This window comes from Parasteatoda tepidariorum, chromosome 5, assembly GCF_982258835.1.
Source record: "Parasteatoda tepidariorum strain Cologne lab strain chromosome 5, Ptep-v5.0, whole genome shotgun sequence".
NCBI lineage: Eukaryota > Metazoa > Arthropoda > Arachnida > Araneae > Theridiidae > Parasteatoda > Parasteatoda tepidariorum.
The window spans coordinates 307902-322695 of NC_141759.1; the positions used below are offsets into that span (position 1 = coordinate 307902).

At 28.7% G+C, this 14794-nt stretch overlaps 1 protein-coding gene across 1 annotated transcript in view; it reads left to right on the top strand.

Annotated features, from left to right (window-relative positions):
* alpha-Man-Ia (alpha-Mannosidase class I a) overlaps positions 1-14794 on the top strand; it is a 50685-nt gene that overhangs the window by 16733 nt on the left and 19158 nt on the right. Inside the window, exons 2-5 of the mRNA XM_016070044.5 lie at positions 5809-6027; positions 11235-11315; positions 12279-12373; positions 13193-13410. Coding sequence (XP_015925530.1) covers positions 5809-6027; positions 11235-11315; positions 12279-12373; positions 13193-13410 — 613 coding nt within the window. The remainder of the gene's footprint in view (positions 1-5808; positions 6028-11234; positions 11316-12278; positions 12374-13192; positions 13411-14794) is intronic.

The following is a 14794-nucleotide window of genomic DNA, read 5'->3' on the forward strand; positions in this document are numbered from 1 at the left end:
TTTTAAGTGCGTTTTTAACGATGCTTTATCTTTAGAACATTGACGTTGGACAGGGGCATTTTTATACTGATTGTGGTCAAGATTGCTTCAGCTTTGTTCCAATACTTATCTTCGGTCGGAACAAAATAATATCCACTTAAAAGTCCATTAAAATATAAAATATAATTTTGGGAAATATATTAATAGTCTATGATATATGTTGTCTCTAATGCCACTTGCCAAATACCGGGAAGCCTGTATGGCGAAACCTTGCGAATTTAAGGTAGAGGGTGCGTTTCTTGTTTTTCAGTGGCGCCATCTGTGGCCAAGAATTCCACTTCAGCCACATGCACGTCACAGTTCGTTTAAAGGGAGGACCCATTCATACATCCATTTATTCATCCACACATCGTAAGTTTGGCCTGAACCAGAGAACGACCCATTTCCTATTCAGTACCCCCAGACATATTGATTTGTTATGCGAACATGGAAGACTTTGTGACTCGACAAATTTAACGTGCGCCAGTCACCATTTACTACACGGGGAGTCTTCGGTCGGTGAGGATCAAACTGTACATGGGCCCTACGCCCTGCCAACCAGGCTATCCCGGTCCTTTGATACGATATTCTACTCATTATGCGGGAATAGTTTTTAAAATGCTTTTAGAGATGTAAAAATTCTCTCGCTCATGATATATTTTTGAAATTGCTTCCGGATTTTTCGATTCTGTTAGCTAATTTAATTTCAGTTTATTTTCCGATTTTATAATTGGTTTATTTTCGATTTTATAATAATCTTTCTTTTTTTTTTCTTCCTTTTTTTTATTTGCACTTCATCTTTTAAAATTTTACTTTCAAAAGCAATATTCTAATGATTTAAAATGGAATAATAAGCTTTCATCTATGTATTACGTATCAATTGAAACTCTTAGTTTCATCAGGCTAAAAATATGTAGCTTTTCCAATTCTGAATCAGAAAATGTTTCTGCCACATTCTTTGCTTAGACATGGTGCTTAGAGCAAGCAAAATCAAACAACTTAAAAAAGGACATACTTTCTTCCATAATAACATATTTATCACAGAAGTAAAATAAATCACAAGAATCAGAAAGGGGAAAGAAGAAAAAAACCTATGGATAACAAGAATCTATTCAATACCTTTGAAAAAAAACCTTTGATGTTATTGTCAACTAAGGCAAAGTGTAACAGCCCCCTAAAAAACCATCACTATTGAAATAAATTCAACCAAATAGAAAAACACTGGGAGTGCTTTACTGCTGCTATCCATTGTAAATTCGTGTCAAAAGAAGCTAACACATTCAACGCTCCCCCCCCCCCCATTCAAACATCATTATTTATCTTGAATAAGTACTAATTGAATGAAACGCACGCTACATTACTCTATGAATCACATGAAATCTAAAAATCGAACCCTTGAAGCGCCAATGTTCCAAGAATGGAACATTGGATTTTTGAATTTAAAATTTTGAATTTGATTCTCCTAACAAAGGGTTATTTTTTCTCAATAGAGCCTTATAAGTATTCTAATCTTATTATAAAAATTGGATTTTTGGTGAAGATGGATATCAACAAATGATATAAATTTTCTCATCAATCAAATCATTTCAATTCATTTCAAAACAATCAATTTTCTCATCAATCATCAAATTATATCAATATTTACCTCTACAAATTATATCAAGATCCAATAATTATTTTAACGGAACCGAACTCAATGCAAAAAATATTGCATAATGTAAATTTAAAATGTATAGTAAATAATGTAATTTGGACTTCAATTGCTTATTAAATTCGAAGTCCATGTTCTATTTTTGGAACATTGGCATCCAAACAGTAAATAAATCTCTAAATATTAAAAATCCATATTGAAGTGCAGATAATTCTTTTCAGCTTATATTTAATTAAGCTTTGCTTAGAGCTCCCAAACGGAAGCTTTTTAGTATTCAATTTTTGAAAGAAAACTCACTTTGACAGCATTCAAGTCTGTTTTCCTCACAGTTGACTATTTATTTAAACTTTTTTTCTTCGTGATTGTTTTTTTTTTTTAATGAGGTAAAATACTGTTCGATCCCTTGCTCTCCAGTTCAAATTGTATTTAATTTTGCACTAATTCTCTCTGAATTTCATTCATGTCTCATGAGAATTTGTGCGTAAAGGTAAAATGTAATAGTACTTTAAATTCCGATTTTATAACAATTATAATTCATTTCCGGCATTTTAAACTCAGTTTCTTTTTTAAATCTATTGATTTATCTCGATATCCTTATATTTTTAAGAGAGTGAAGTTATAAAACAATAGATATGATCTTACCATACGAATTATCCAAACACGTATTTGACACAATGCTAATTACGCGATTAATTACGCTCTAATTACACAATGCTAATTACGCCTTTCCGGTAATTACACCTGCACAGCCATTATGGTACGTTTTCACGTTGTTAAAAATTTCAATTTCTCAAACGATGTATCAAAATGCGTAATTACGATGCTTACGAATTTCATTTTGAGTAACCAACCTATCACTTTTTTCCTACCCAATATTACGAGATGTAACTTGTTGACTCAAAATATACATGAAATTTGGCAATCCATGTTCTTGTTAATCGCAATTTTCTTCCCTTCCCTATGTTATGTCACTTTTCCTCATATTCTTCTCTACCCGACTTTTAATTTCTTAGAATGATTATTTTTCCTTACTTACAGATCGCGCATTTGAATCGTCACTTTTGGACACTATTCCAAGTGGCTTTGTCAATTGCGCTTCGTCGTTCTCGTATGGTTTTAAAAACTCTTATATTACATAACAGTCTCCAAAACGAAATCGTGCATTTTGAGTAATCATTTTTTGACAAAGTGTTACGTGGCGTATTTCCGCGTTCAATTCACGACGATTTTATTGCAAGACCATACAAGTTTTTGCCGATCGCTCTTTGGACACTTTTTGCTATTTCCTCAAGGCTTCCATTTTTTTAAAAATATATATACTGTTGACGCTTGGTGTAACGACCTCTGTGGTTCAAACAAAAACGGACGTTATAACGTTATGTCGCTATATCGTGAAGGCACAAAACTAGATCAAATATTTACTTATGACTCAATACTGAACTTATTTTGAGAAAAACATACTGTTCACAGAAAAGAGTAATAGAATTGATAGAATAATTGACATTGAAATTCAAGTATTAATATAATACGTTAAAGTTTAAAAAATACATTTAATTTATTTTCGATAGGTATATTTTTATATTTTGCCCTATTTTTATCATTCAGTGCTTTTTCTAAATTTTGAAATTTTCTTATGTGGCAATGGCGTTTGCCTTGTTCTCCTGTCTTCAGAATTACATCACAATTTTTAATTACTGTAAAGAAAGTGCTTTCCAGGTTTTTGAATATTTTAAGCTATTAGTGGTTTTGATGTAATTATTCTATCCACTTACTTCAAAATTTTAAATATCTCTTCTAAGCATTTATCTGTTTATGAATTTCGAATTAATATGCCCAGAAAACTGTTGAGTTAAATCAAAAATAAAACCAAGACAAACGTAAATACCACTTGTTTTTACTATAAAATCTTACAAAAAGTTATGAATGTATGCAGGTGTGTTGCACCAGAATTGAATGCACCAAGGATCTCCTAAGTAAGAACAGGTGGTCTGGTCACTCTTTCTTTTTTAGAGAATTGAAGGTGTTTCATGTTTATTGAGTGATATCACCAAAAGAAATAGTGGTTTGAATAGTTTTATCCAGACTTTTGTTATCCATTGACTCACTATCTATGGAATAATCTTAATTTTTAAACAATTAAAGGGAACACAATTTAGGTCGCTTTCCAATTGTAGTATAAAATACATTCTGACAAAAATATTTGATTTTGCTCACTGCAAAGTGGCATATTCATGTTGTAAACCATTTTTTTAACTTATTCTTTTCAGACTAAACAATTGGGAATAAATTTCTTTTACGGGGGAATGGAAGAATGTGAGTTGGTGGTTTGATCTTTAATTTAACTAAAATAAGAAGAAGTCTTATTATTTAAGCATTTTTTTTTTCTCTTCTAAATATAAAGACTATAGAAATTCTCAACTTTTTTGAATTTTTTTAGCAATATGTTATTAATAGCTGACTAGTATTTTCTAAAAAGCTTTTTATTTTATTTGTTTATTTATTGATTCTTGTGACATGGCATTTTAAAAGAGATTATTCAAAGCAATTCTTTAATTTTAAAACAATTGGTACCTAAATTCGAAGTAAGCTTAAACTAAAACGGCTTTTAGCTTAGCTGCATTATTGAAGACATTAAATCACTGAGGTAGAACAACTTAGTGAGGACGAAAACAAAATGGAAGATTTCTAAAGAATGCTGTGGTCCACAGAGGACTGTCGATTGATAGAGAAGATGTGAAAGTTTTGCAACCTAAATATATTAAAATATTTTTCAACTTATAGTGCCATTAGAATAACCTGCAGTTTTAATTGCTTTCATCACATTAGAACTATTCAACTTAAAAGGCATTGTAGTTTGCTGCAATAATAGACATCTAAAGTAAACCTTTATGTATATTTCATAAAAAGTATCAACTTTTATTTTTCACTAAATAGATAATAAGGGAATAAATTATCAGGTCTTTGATTTGTGAATTGTAAGGTACAATTTTCAATAAATAATTAAAAGTTCTTTTTACAGGTCTTGATTACAATTAATAGGAAAGTGACCATCACAACTATTACTTTGCTCTCTTGAATAAAATATTGGATTTTATTTCCTTATATCAGTACATTCCTTATATCAGTACATGCATTTATGAACTAATGACTTTTGCGCTGAGGTTAATAAAAATTATGAAACTCATACAGAATCAAGATAATTATTGTTGGGTTAGTCAGGAGAATAGATGGCAATTATTACATTTTACAGGGTATCCGCGCACCTGGAAAGTCATGAATTTCAGTATTGAACAAAATTTGTCATGAAATGTCATGATTATAACTATTTTTTAAAATAAAATCATGGAAAGTCATGGATTTAGGACGTTGAAAAATCTAATTTTTAAAATGGAACCCCCCCCCCCCCAATTTTATGATGTTTCGAATATCTGAATTTCTAACAAAATCTCCACTCACAGTCATATTTTATTAAAATATAAAATGTTTTTATCATGTTCTTTAAAAATTATGGTGTTCTTTCAAAAAATTGAAGAAAAAACATCATTTCTAGAGCAAATTATCTTTAAAACTTCTGCGATTTCAGAATTTTTATTATTATTTATTTATTTATTTTTATTTTATCAATTTAAAATTCTAGCTGATGCAAGCCAGTCATTGGCGAATTTTTTTAAAATTCTGAAATGACAACAGAGAAATCAGGAGTATTTCTTTCCTTTCCGATGAACAAGAAAAGTATCTTTAGAATATAATTCTGCAGAAAAAAAGAAGAAAAATTATTTGTTTTTGTATTATTTTCTGCTGTTTTATTGCTTCAACTCTTTCTTTACTCTCTTTTTAAAATTTAATATCTATAAATATGAAGATGCAGAATATAACAGTTTTGGTTATACCTATCATTTCAATTAATGTTATTATAATGTTTTTTTTTTTTTAAATTTATTGTTGTGTTTTTGTCAGAGAAAATAGAAACTTCGTTAAGTCATAAAAAAATTTTTGGAATTAGTCATGAAAAGTCATGAATTTGAAAATCTAAATTGTAGCAGATACCCTGCTTTTAATTTCAAAATCTGTAATTTAATCAACTTAAATGAATGCATTTATCTATTTTCATGTTGAGTTAATTTATGTTTTGTCTGCAGATGATGAAGCATGCATGGGACAACTATGCCCAGTATGCATGGGGTCAGAACGAGCTGCGTCCAATGTCCAAGAGGGGCCACGCTGCTGGGATTTTTGGCAAAACTTCAATGGGTGCAACCATAGTGGATGGGCTTAACACTCTCTACCTGATGGAACTACTGGATGAGTATCAGAAAGGAAGAGACTGGGTAGCTGCCAACCTCAATCTTGGACAGGAGGTGGGTTCTTATCATTATTTTAAGCAATTTGCCATAATATAGAAATAAAAAGTTTTTTGCTATACTGAATAATAAATTTGTCCGAATAAAAAATATTTAGGCTAATAAATACATAGCTTTTCAAATAACTAATTATTCTCTATTCGACTGACTTAATTAGATTATGTAAAATGTACTGTTATTTTTTATGAACAATTAATTGCATTTTTCAATTCCTTCTATTAGTTCACACTCTCCCTATATATATATATTTATGTATTTTGTTCAAATTTTCAATCGTTACTAATAAATGCTTTTTATTTCTCCACTCAAGTTCAAATTCATTTTTTTTAAACTTGTAGTGGATGACACTTGCTGTTAGTACAATTTTTTCAAATATTTATTCATTAATTTAATTGAGTTTATTAATTTAGTTTTATATGGGAAAAAAAATTTCCCTTTTATAAGACATTTAGCAGGATATAAATATTTTACCAATTAATAATGCAATTCTGTCATATGTAGGGGAGAGTTGGACAAAACGGGATACCATTATTGTTTTTATTTACTACCGAATATCTGTTAAGGAAAACCATACATTATTTTTTTTTGTAGCTACAACATTTATTGAAGCACACAAAAAACATATTTTCAACTAATTTTAATGACTGTGAAGTAGAAAAAAAAATTAATTTCCAAACTCTTACATATCCCGTTTTAGCATACCTGGGTTGGATAAAACGGGATAGAGTTTACAATGTTTAATTTCTTGCATAAAACTTAGTGAAAAGCGTAATTAACTGACAGAGAACTGCAAAGCAAAATGTCTATAAATTATATTCATGGGATTTTACTGTTCTAACACTTTTATATAGATTGTTATTTTATAAGTAAGTACACAAAAAAATATTATGTTACATTTGCTTTTAAAGACTATGAGTTTTCAAACATGAAGGCTTATTTCCGCAATTTTCGTTGTCGAGATGTGCCTTGTGCTTTTAAGAGAGATTTCTTAGCAGCCTTTTCTTCAATTCTCTTAGCTATTTTTTGTAGTTTAATCATCCTTTCCTTTTCTAATTCACTTTCATATGGAGATGAAGTTATTACTACAGTTTTTTTTCTTTCTTTTATCAGCCATTTTTTCTGGGCGAGGTCCTTTTACTTGAGGTACAGGATTGAAAAAGGTAACTTAGGGGGATAACAGGAGGGTTCTAATTTTTTCTTCCTGAAAATGTTGCAGATTGGTCTTCTCCTACGATGTCCCTCGAAGATGTGTGTCCAGCCGTGTTAAAACAATTATTAAAACTAGCTCTCCATTGATGTCGCAACATCCCTGAAAGACTCTTTAATAATCAAGTATTTAAATTCTTCAGTAAACAAAAAGAAGAAATTCTTTTTAGAATTGAATGTAGATTGAATTGAGATATCCAGAAAATTAAGAAGTTTATATGTAAAGAAGCTCAACTCTTCATCAGAGAAATACATTACAGTTAGTTCTAAAGAAAGATGTGAAATACTAGAGTCGAAAAAAAAATACTTAATAATGAACTTTAATAATGAACGTTAAACAAGTTTTGCTTTACTATATAAAGAGACTAAATTTTTCAAAAATATATGTAGCTATTATAAATAAGTTTTTCAAAAAGCCTAGGCCTACATTAATATATGGCTATTTTAAAATGTAATAATCTAACAAATAAATAGGTGGATAAAACGGGACATAAAAAACTCTATCCCGTTTTATCCAACTCATAAGTGTCCCGTTTTGTCCGACTCCGACACTTTTTGAAACAAACATGGCTGCTGCCTAAATGTGAAAAGAAAATTAAAAAGACTGCACATAAAAATATTGGTAAATAAATGGTTAATCAAATTTAATACTCACCGGAATTTTATTCCCATATATGTACACAGTACAATGTAAAAAAACAACGCGCGTAAATGTAGAAAATGGCAAAAAAATAGAGTAAAAAAGTTCTGAGACTTATAACTTTCTGTCAAATAGTGATCTCGAGGCGGGACGCACCGAGAATAATATAATCACGGTCGAATAACTCGTTTCTGTCGTTGTCCACTCGATAGCTACAGTAGTCTGGTCCCTAGGCGACGTATCCCGTTTTGTCCGACTATCCCGTTTTATCCAACTCTCCCCTATATACATATTTATATTAATTGTAATAAATAAAATTTAATAATTAATAAAATATTTAATAAAAAGTAACTAAAATAAAAAATTTTCTTTGTTGACCTTACATTTTTTTTTCAATATTTTTTTTAATATATATATTACTTGTTTTTGATTTTGTGATGAAATACTTCTCATGCATACCCTATTTAAATAAATCATTTAAATTTAATAAATAACTCTTAGATTATTTTCAATATTATAATAGATATTTCATACCAATATGAAATAATTAAAAGAATTTTTAATATTATTTTAAATAATTACTTTTTTAGGTGTATAAAATAATAAGTCTTTCTCTGGAGAAAAAAAAGAGGTATTTCTCTGACATCGATTTTAATTTTATAAAATATGAATGTATGTAATTTTTATTTAATTAATAACTTTAAACCCCGAAATGTGAGTTTATGCAGGTTATATCACTGACAATTCATAATTCTAGAAAATTAGTCTTATTAATTGAAATTTAAAAATTCTCACAGGGTAATGATTTAGTGGAAAAGGGGAATAATTCACAAAACATGAAATAATTCATCATTATGAAAAAGTTGAATTTTTTTTTTTCCCCCAATGGCAGGCACTGAATTTGACTCTTTTGTCTATACTATGCCAGAATTGTTGCTCATTTCACGTTACCCAGTGGGCACCTGTGAACCAATGTCACGGAGGCGAGCAACATTGCCCACCGAGCAAGTTGAAATTATTTAACATTTATTTTTTCTACTTCAAAATTGGATTCCAGTTATCAAAATAAATAACCAATAATAAGATATTGAATGAATAACAGAATTTATTTAGATTTTAGTAAGACAAAAAATATTTAGGCATATGAAATTTTTTTCATTTTTGAATCTATATCTCACATAATAAAATATCTTGACTAGGGGGGACTTATGATAAAACACAAATTTTACCCATTGCTACTTCTCGAATATCTGGTTTAATTGGCCAATAGAATCGGTTTCCATTTTTAAACATGAAATCTATTTTAAGTTTTTCATCACTTATTTCTTCAATTAAACCTGTTAAAAACAGATTTTATAGTAAGTAAGTATTTTATAGTAGATTTTATATTGGCAATGTTAATTAAAAATTATAATTAAAAGTTTACCAGGGAATCATTTTTCATCATACAGAACTGCAACCTAAGCTCTTAAAGCAGGGATCTTTAAGTGATGATTCAGAACTGTAAGGGAAGCCAAGCGTGAAATAAGTTGAAGATAACATTCCAAATGAGCTGATGTAATTTCATCAGATTTGGAATCAGTGGTACTGCTGTATCTTTTGATTTTAGGTCATCTATGATAATAATATTTGCTTCAGAAATTTTTAAAAAAAACTTTTAATTTTGCGGCAGATAAACATTGAAAAAAGGATTTACGCATTATTTATATCTGAGTCATAGGCTACGATTCCATATGCAAGATGCTTTCCATGTTCACTTTCAGTAAAATCCCAAGCCATAGTCTGGAGGTTAAATTTTTGACCAAATAATATTAAAAAGTACTAATTTGTACTGTTACAGTACTGAATAGTTGGCCCATCACTCTTAAAAGGACTTGTCTCAACATTAGGATACTCTCTTCTAATTAATTTAAAAAATTGATACCCAAACAGTGTTATGCCTTAAAATGTCTGAGATAATACAAAAAGTTAATCTTGAAAAATACCAAAATAAGCTCCTGTGATGCATATTTTCTAAGATAGTTTTCAGAAAAGACAGCTCACTTAGATTAAGTGATGTTCTTAATGCTTTCATGTGTTGCATCAGTGTTTTAAGACTTGACTGGGCTTCATTGATCAAATCTACAACTTTTATCCTTATATCTATTATAATTATATTATTGTATTTATTTTATTTTTATACAGAATTTTTAAATGTATTTGTTATATTATTTAATAATTAGCCTTCGTACTTATCAGTATTTGATTATAAAGATTTGAATGCTATTTATAATTGTGAATACAATGTATGATTTGTAGTAATGTTTATGTTTAGTATATGATTTAATTTAGTGGTATTTATGAAATTTATTTGAGTTCTTTTTTAATCCAGTTCCATTTACAATTACAAAATAATGTTCTGGAATTCTTATTTATGCAAAATGCTGAATAACCACAAGTATTTTTATTTATTAGGAAATTCATTAAATTTATTTTTCTTTCCTGTTGTTTCTTTTAAGTTTTTGCAATAATTAAATAGCTTAGAAATTATTACTATAATTTAAACTAAATTACAGTATTAACTGTTAAAAACAACAAGTTTGGCTTATAAATACTTCTTATTATATTATTATTGTTATTTATTTTTTGAGAAACTGTTTTTTTCTAACTTTAAATTATTAAAAAAATTTTATTTTATTTCTTCCACTTGTATTGCAAGAAACCTATTTATGCAAACCTTACTTTATAAATACTTTTTATTATATTATTATTATATTTTTTTTTTAGAAACTGTTTTTTTCTAATTCTAAATTATTAAAAAAAAAAATTATTTTATTTCTTCCAATTGTATTGCAAGAAACCTATTTCTTCCAAACAGTTTTTCACATTGTATAAGATATTGGCCATCCATGTTGTTAAGAAACCCTTTTCTTTTCATGCACTGTTAAGTAAGAAAATAAAATACTGATTCACTGTCTCAGGGGTAAATCATATTTTTATGTTAACTACTAATAAGATTAGATATCAGCCTGATTTGTCTTTCTAGACTTTTTGATCTGCTAATCAGAAAAACTACAGTTCTATTATTTTGGATTTTCACATTGGTTGTAGCTAATAAGTAATTTTTTTTACTTCTAGCTATCATCGTTTTACGTCCTATTCTTTCCACCCTCGTGTGCATCATAATTAAATCAGTTTTTAAAAGAAAGCTATTATTTTGTTCACTGTTTTACTTAATGTACTAATTTTAAAAATTAAAAAATTGCTCTCTGAAGTGTATAAATTCAAATAAAAACATATTCTTCACTAACTATTGAATTATGTGTGGGGAATATTATAAATTTGTACTGAATTAAAAGGAAAATCCTTTTATTTTCAGAGTGCAGAAATATCTGTGTTTGAAACCAACATCAGATTTGTGGGAGGATTGCTTTCATGCTATGCTATGACAGGTGATGTGGTAAGCAAACTCTCACTTTCTTTCTTAACTTGTGTTATTATTATTTGCGACTATCACATTTAGAGTTATTCATTTTGCTAACTAAAAGAAAGCTTTGCTAGATTATAATTTCTATAGTTTATTTATCCGTTACGTTTTTTCATGGTGTTAATTTATTAAAGGATGAAATTTGATTCCTATATAAACTAGTGCTTTCATACTAAAATTTTATTATTCGAAAATTTTTAAAAAAAATTATTTTATGTATTTAAAAAGTTAAAAATTTTTTTTGGTTTAAATTGCTGACTACGTTTAAATTTAATAAATGGAATGAAAATGTTTTATTTTATTTATTATTTCTGATTTTTTATTTTCAATAGTTTAACAAATTAACTGATTGGATAAATTGTTATTCGCACATTTTTACTTATGATTCTTTCATATTTGCTACACGAAAATTTAATTTTTTGACAGAAATAGTCAAAAGAGAGTTTGTCAAAATAATTCAAGAGAATAATTAAATGATCTTATAATTTTATATGTATATTTATATATATTTCTTATTTATAATAGCTAATAATTATCCTTACACCAAAATTTTGGGGTTTTGATGCATCGAAATTTATGTCAAAAAGGTTTTTTTGACATTACAGATAAAACCATGGTTATACATAAGGTTGTCAAAAACTTGCAAGCATGGGTATGGGGTCCTTCGTCCGAGTTTTAGACACAAATTTCTTCCTGTGGAATGTTTTTGAAGTTTCTTTTTCTTAAAAATTGATAATGAGAATTATTATTCTTTTATTACTACAAATTCCATAAGTAAAAACAAAATTATGCTGCCAATAAATACACTAAGTGGAACATTAATGTTTACATAATTTTTGTATTTGTTACAACATGAATAAACATGTCTTCACTGATAAAGATGCACATCGATACTCTAAACAATATGTTATAACGAAACAACTTTTTTCTTGTCAGATGTTCAAAGAAAAGGCTGAACACATTGCTCAGAAACTTCTTCCTGCCTTCAATACTCCCACCGGAATACCTTATGCACTCGTCAATATTAAGAGGTATGTGTTCAAACATTTGCTATGTTCTTTTTATTTCTTTAAAAGTCCCGGAATGCAGGGAACCATTGTTGTAACCTCTTCTTCCAGAACAAAGAAGAGAAAACATTTGAGAAAGAAAGTGAAATTACTATATCATGATTGTGTGTTCAAAAACATTGCTAACATTCTCTCATAATTTAGGGCAAATTTAGGTAAAGTTTCATAATATTTTAATTAACATTTGAATAACAAGCAACATTACTTGCTGTATTTTAATTAAATTTACAGATATATTATTTGAGGTAAAGTTATTATGTTTGTGATAAAGTTGAAGGAGGAAAAAAAAGCAATGTTTGTGTCTGTCAACTAATAAAAAATGTTTCTTATTTGTACTTCAAGTTTAATAATGAAAAACTATTATTCAAATGAACTGCAAATTTTAATCTAAATAAACAAATATGAATTAAAAAATGCTTTATTCAAAAACAAAACACCTTTAAAAAGTGATGATAGCATTCATGATATTATTCATGTTTTCACAGTTTCAATTAAGCTCTTACAGTTCACTCAAGAGGCTCGTGACATTAAAGACATTGGCTCTGAGCATTTTTGATCATTTATATTAAATTTGCTGTTTAATAAAACAACATATATTTTATTGTCATTGATTGCTATGTAACTTAACAAAGAATTGTGTCTGTCTCTTGAATTAATAGACAGCAGTAAATAATAAATTCATATTCTATTTACTCAATTCCAAATGCAAATTTTAAAAAAGTACTACAGTACCATCTGTCAAATTTAATTCAGATCATTACAATAATGTTATATTTTTCTTAGTGGTGCAAGTAAGAACTACGCATGGGCTTCCAGCTCAAGCTCAATTCTTGCGGAGTTTGGGACTATGCATTTGGAGTTCACCTACCTCAGTGACATCACGGGCAACCCCGTCTACAAAGAGAAAGTGAACCACATTCGAGAAGTCCTTGCAAAGATGGACAAACCTCAGGGTCTCTTCCCCAATTACCTCAATCCGAAGACAGGCAGGTGGGGACAACGTAAGTTTTCCTTTTTATTACATGCATCTTTTTATGGTTTTTCATATGCGGAGATATGCCATCATAGGATATAAGCTGCACCTGTCAAATTTGACAACAAAGAAAAGAAAAGTTTTTCATCAGAAAGGCCTCACCATCAGATACGCTGCATGAAATTTGACTGTGTGCTCAATCGCAGAGTTGACGCATCTGTTTAAATAACAGGTTTTATAACAAAATAATAAGTAGACATTTAAAACATCTTTAAAATAATTATAAAATATTCGATGAATTAATATATGCAAGATTTCTTAGAATCAGAAAGGAAATTATGTATTTCGATAATTTTATCATAATTTTTCAAATGTATGTAAAATTGTACTACCATGTACAATTTTGCTCAATTCAAATGCATCACAATCGCAAACAGATTACGTAAATGAATACCAAAAAACACTTGAATTTTATGTTTATCAGATGATAAATAATCTAAATATAACTAAAATAATTTTTTAAAATACAATGAATTGATGAAAAGAATCTTGCTAGGTGCAAAATAGTACCATATAGAGCAATCATGATTGCTCTATATCAGTGTTTCCCAACCTTTTTTGTGCCGTGCTTCACTCAAGCCTTTCTAAAATTCTTATGCCCCCCTATGTGACATACACATAATTTTTAATATTAAAAAATTGAATTGTTCACATAAGAAACTTAAATGATAGGTTTCAGTGAGAAATCTCTTGAAAATTGTTGACGAAACACAGTAAGTAAAATTTCGACTTATAATGAAAAACTAAAATTCAAATTCGAAATAATTTTCATAAAGATTTTTCTATAATAATTTAATATTTTAATTTAGAGAGATCCTTGCGCTTGCTGCACAGAGATTTTATGTTAGTTTCCAATTTGGTTAGCTTCAGCCTCAAGTCTCCCCACTGTGTTATATCCAGGCGATTTCCTTTTTTTTTACCAGTAAATCATTTACAGCTCTAAATCCACATTCAGTTAAATATGAAGATGGAAACAGTAACAATAGTTTTTTTGCATATTTGGTTGAATTTGGGTATTTGATTTCTGTTTCCTCACAAAGCCATGCCATCACTCCTTTTATGTAAAATAAAGTTCTAACTGACTTATCATTTTGCATTTCTGAGAATTCTTCTTGATACTGCATATTTCATATAACAGACAAATGCACTAACATTGGCTGCATCATCCGTGTTGAAAAATCTATTTGTTTTAAATCAGAAAATCTTTCTTTTAAATCAGCCGATAGAATTTTCAGATCATCGACAATAACAAGTAAAAGCGGCATCATTTACTTTTAATTTTTGGGGACAATTAAACTGATCCAAGTTTTTGTTTTCAGACTTAACTCAATAAGGGTAATGAAACCAAATAT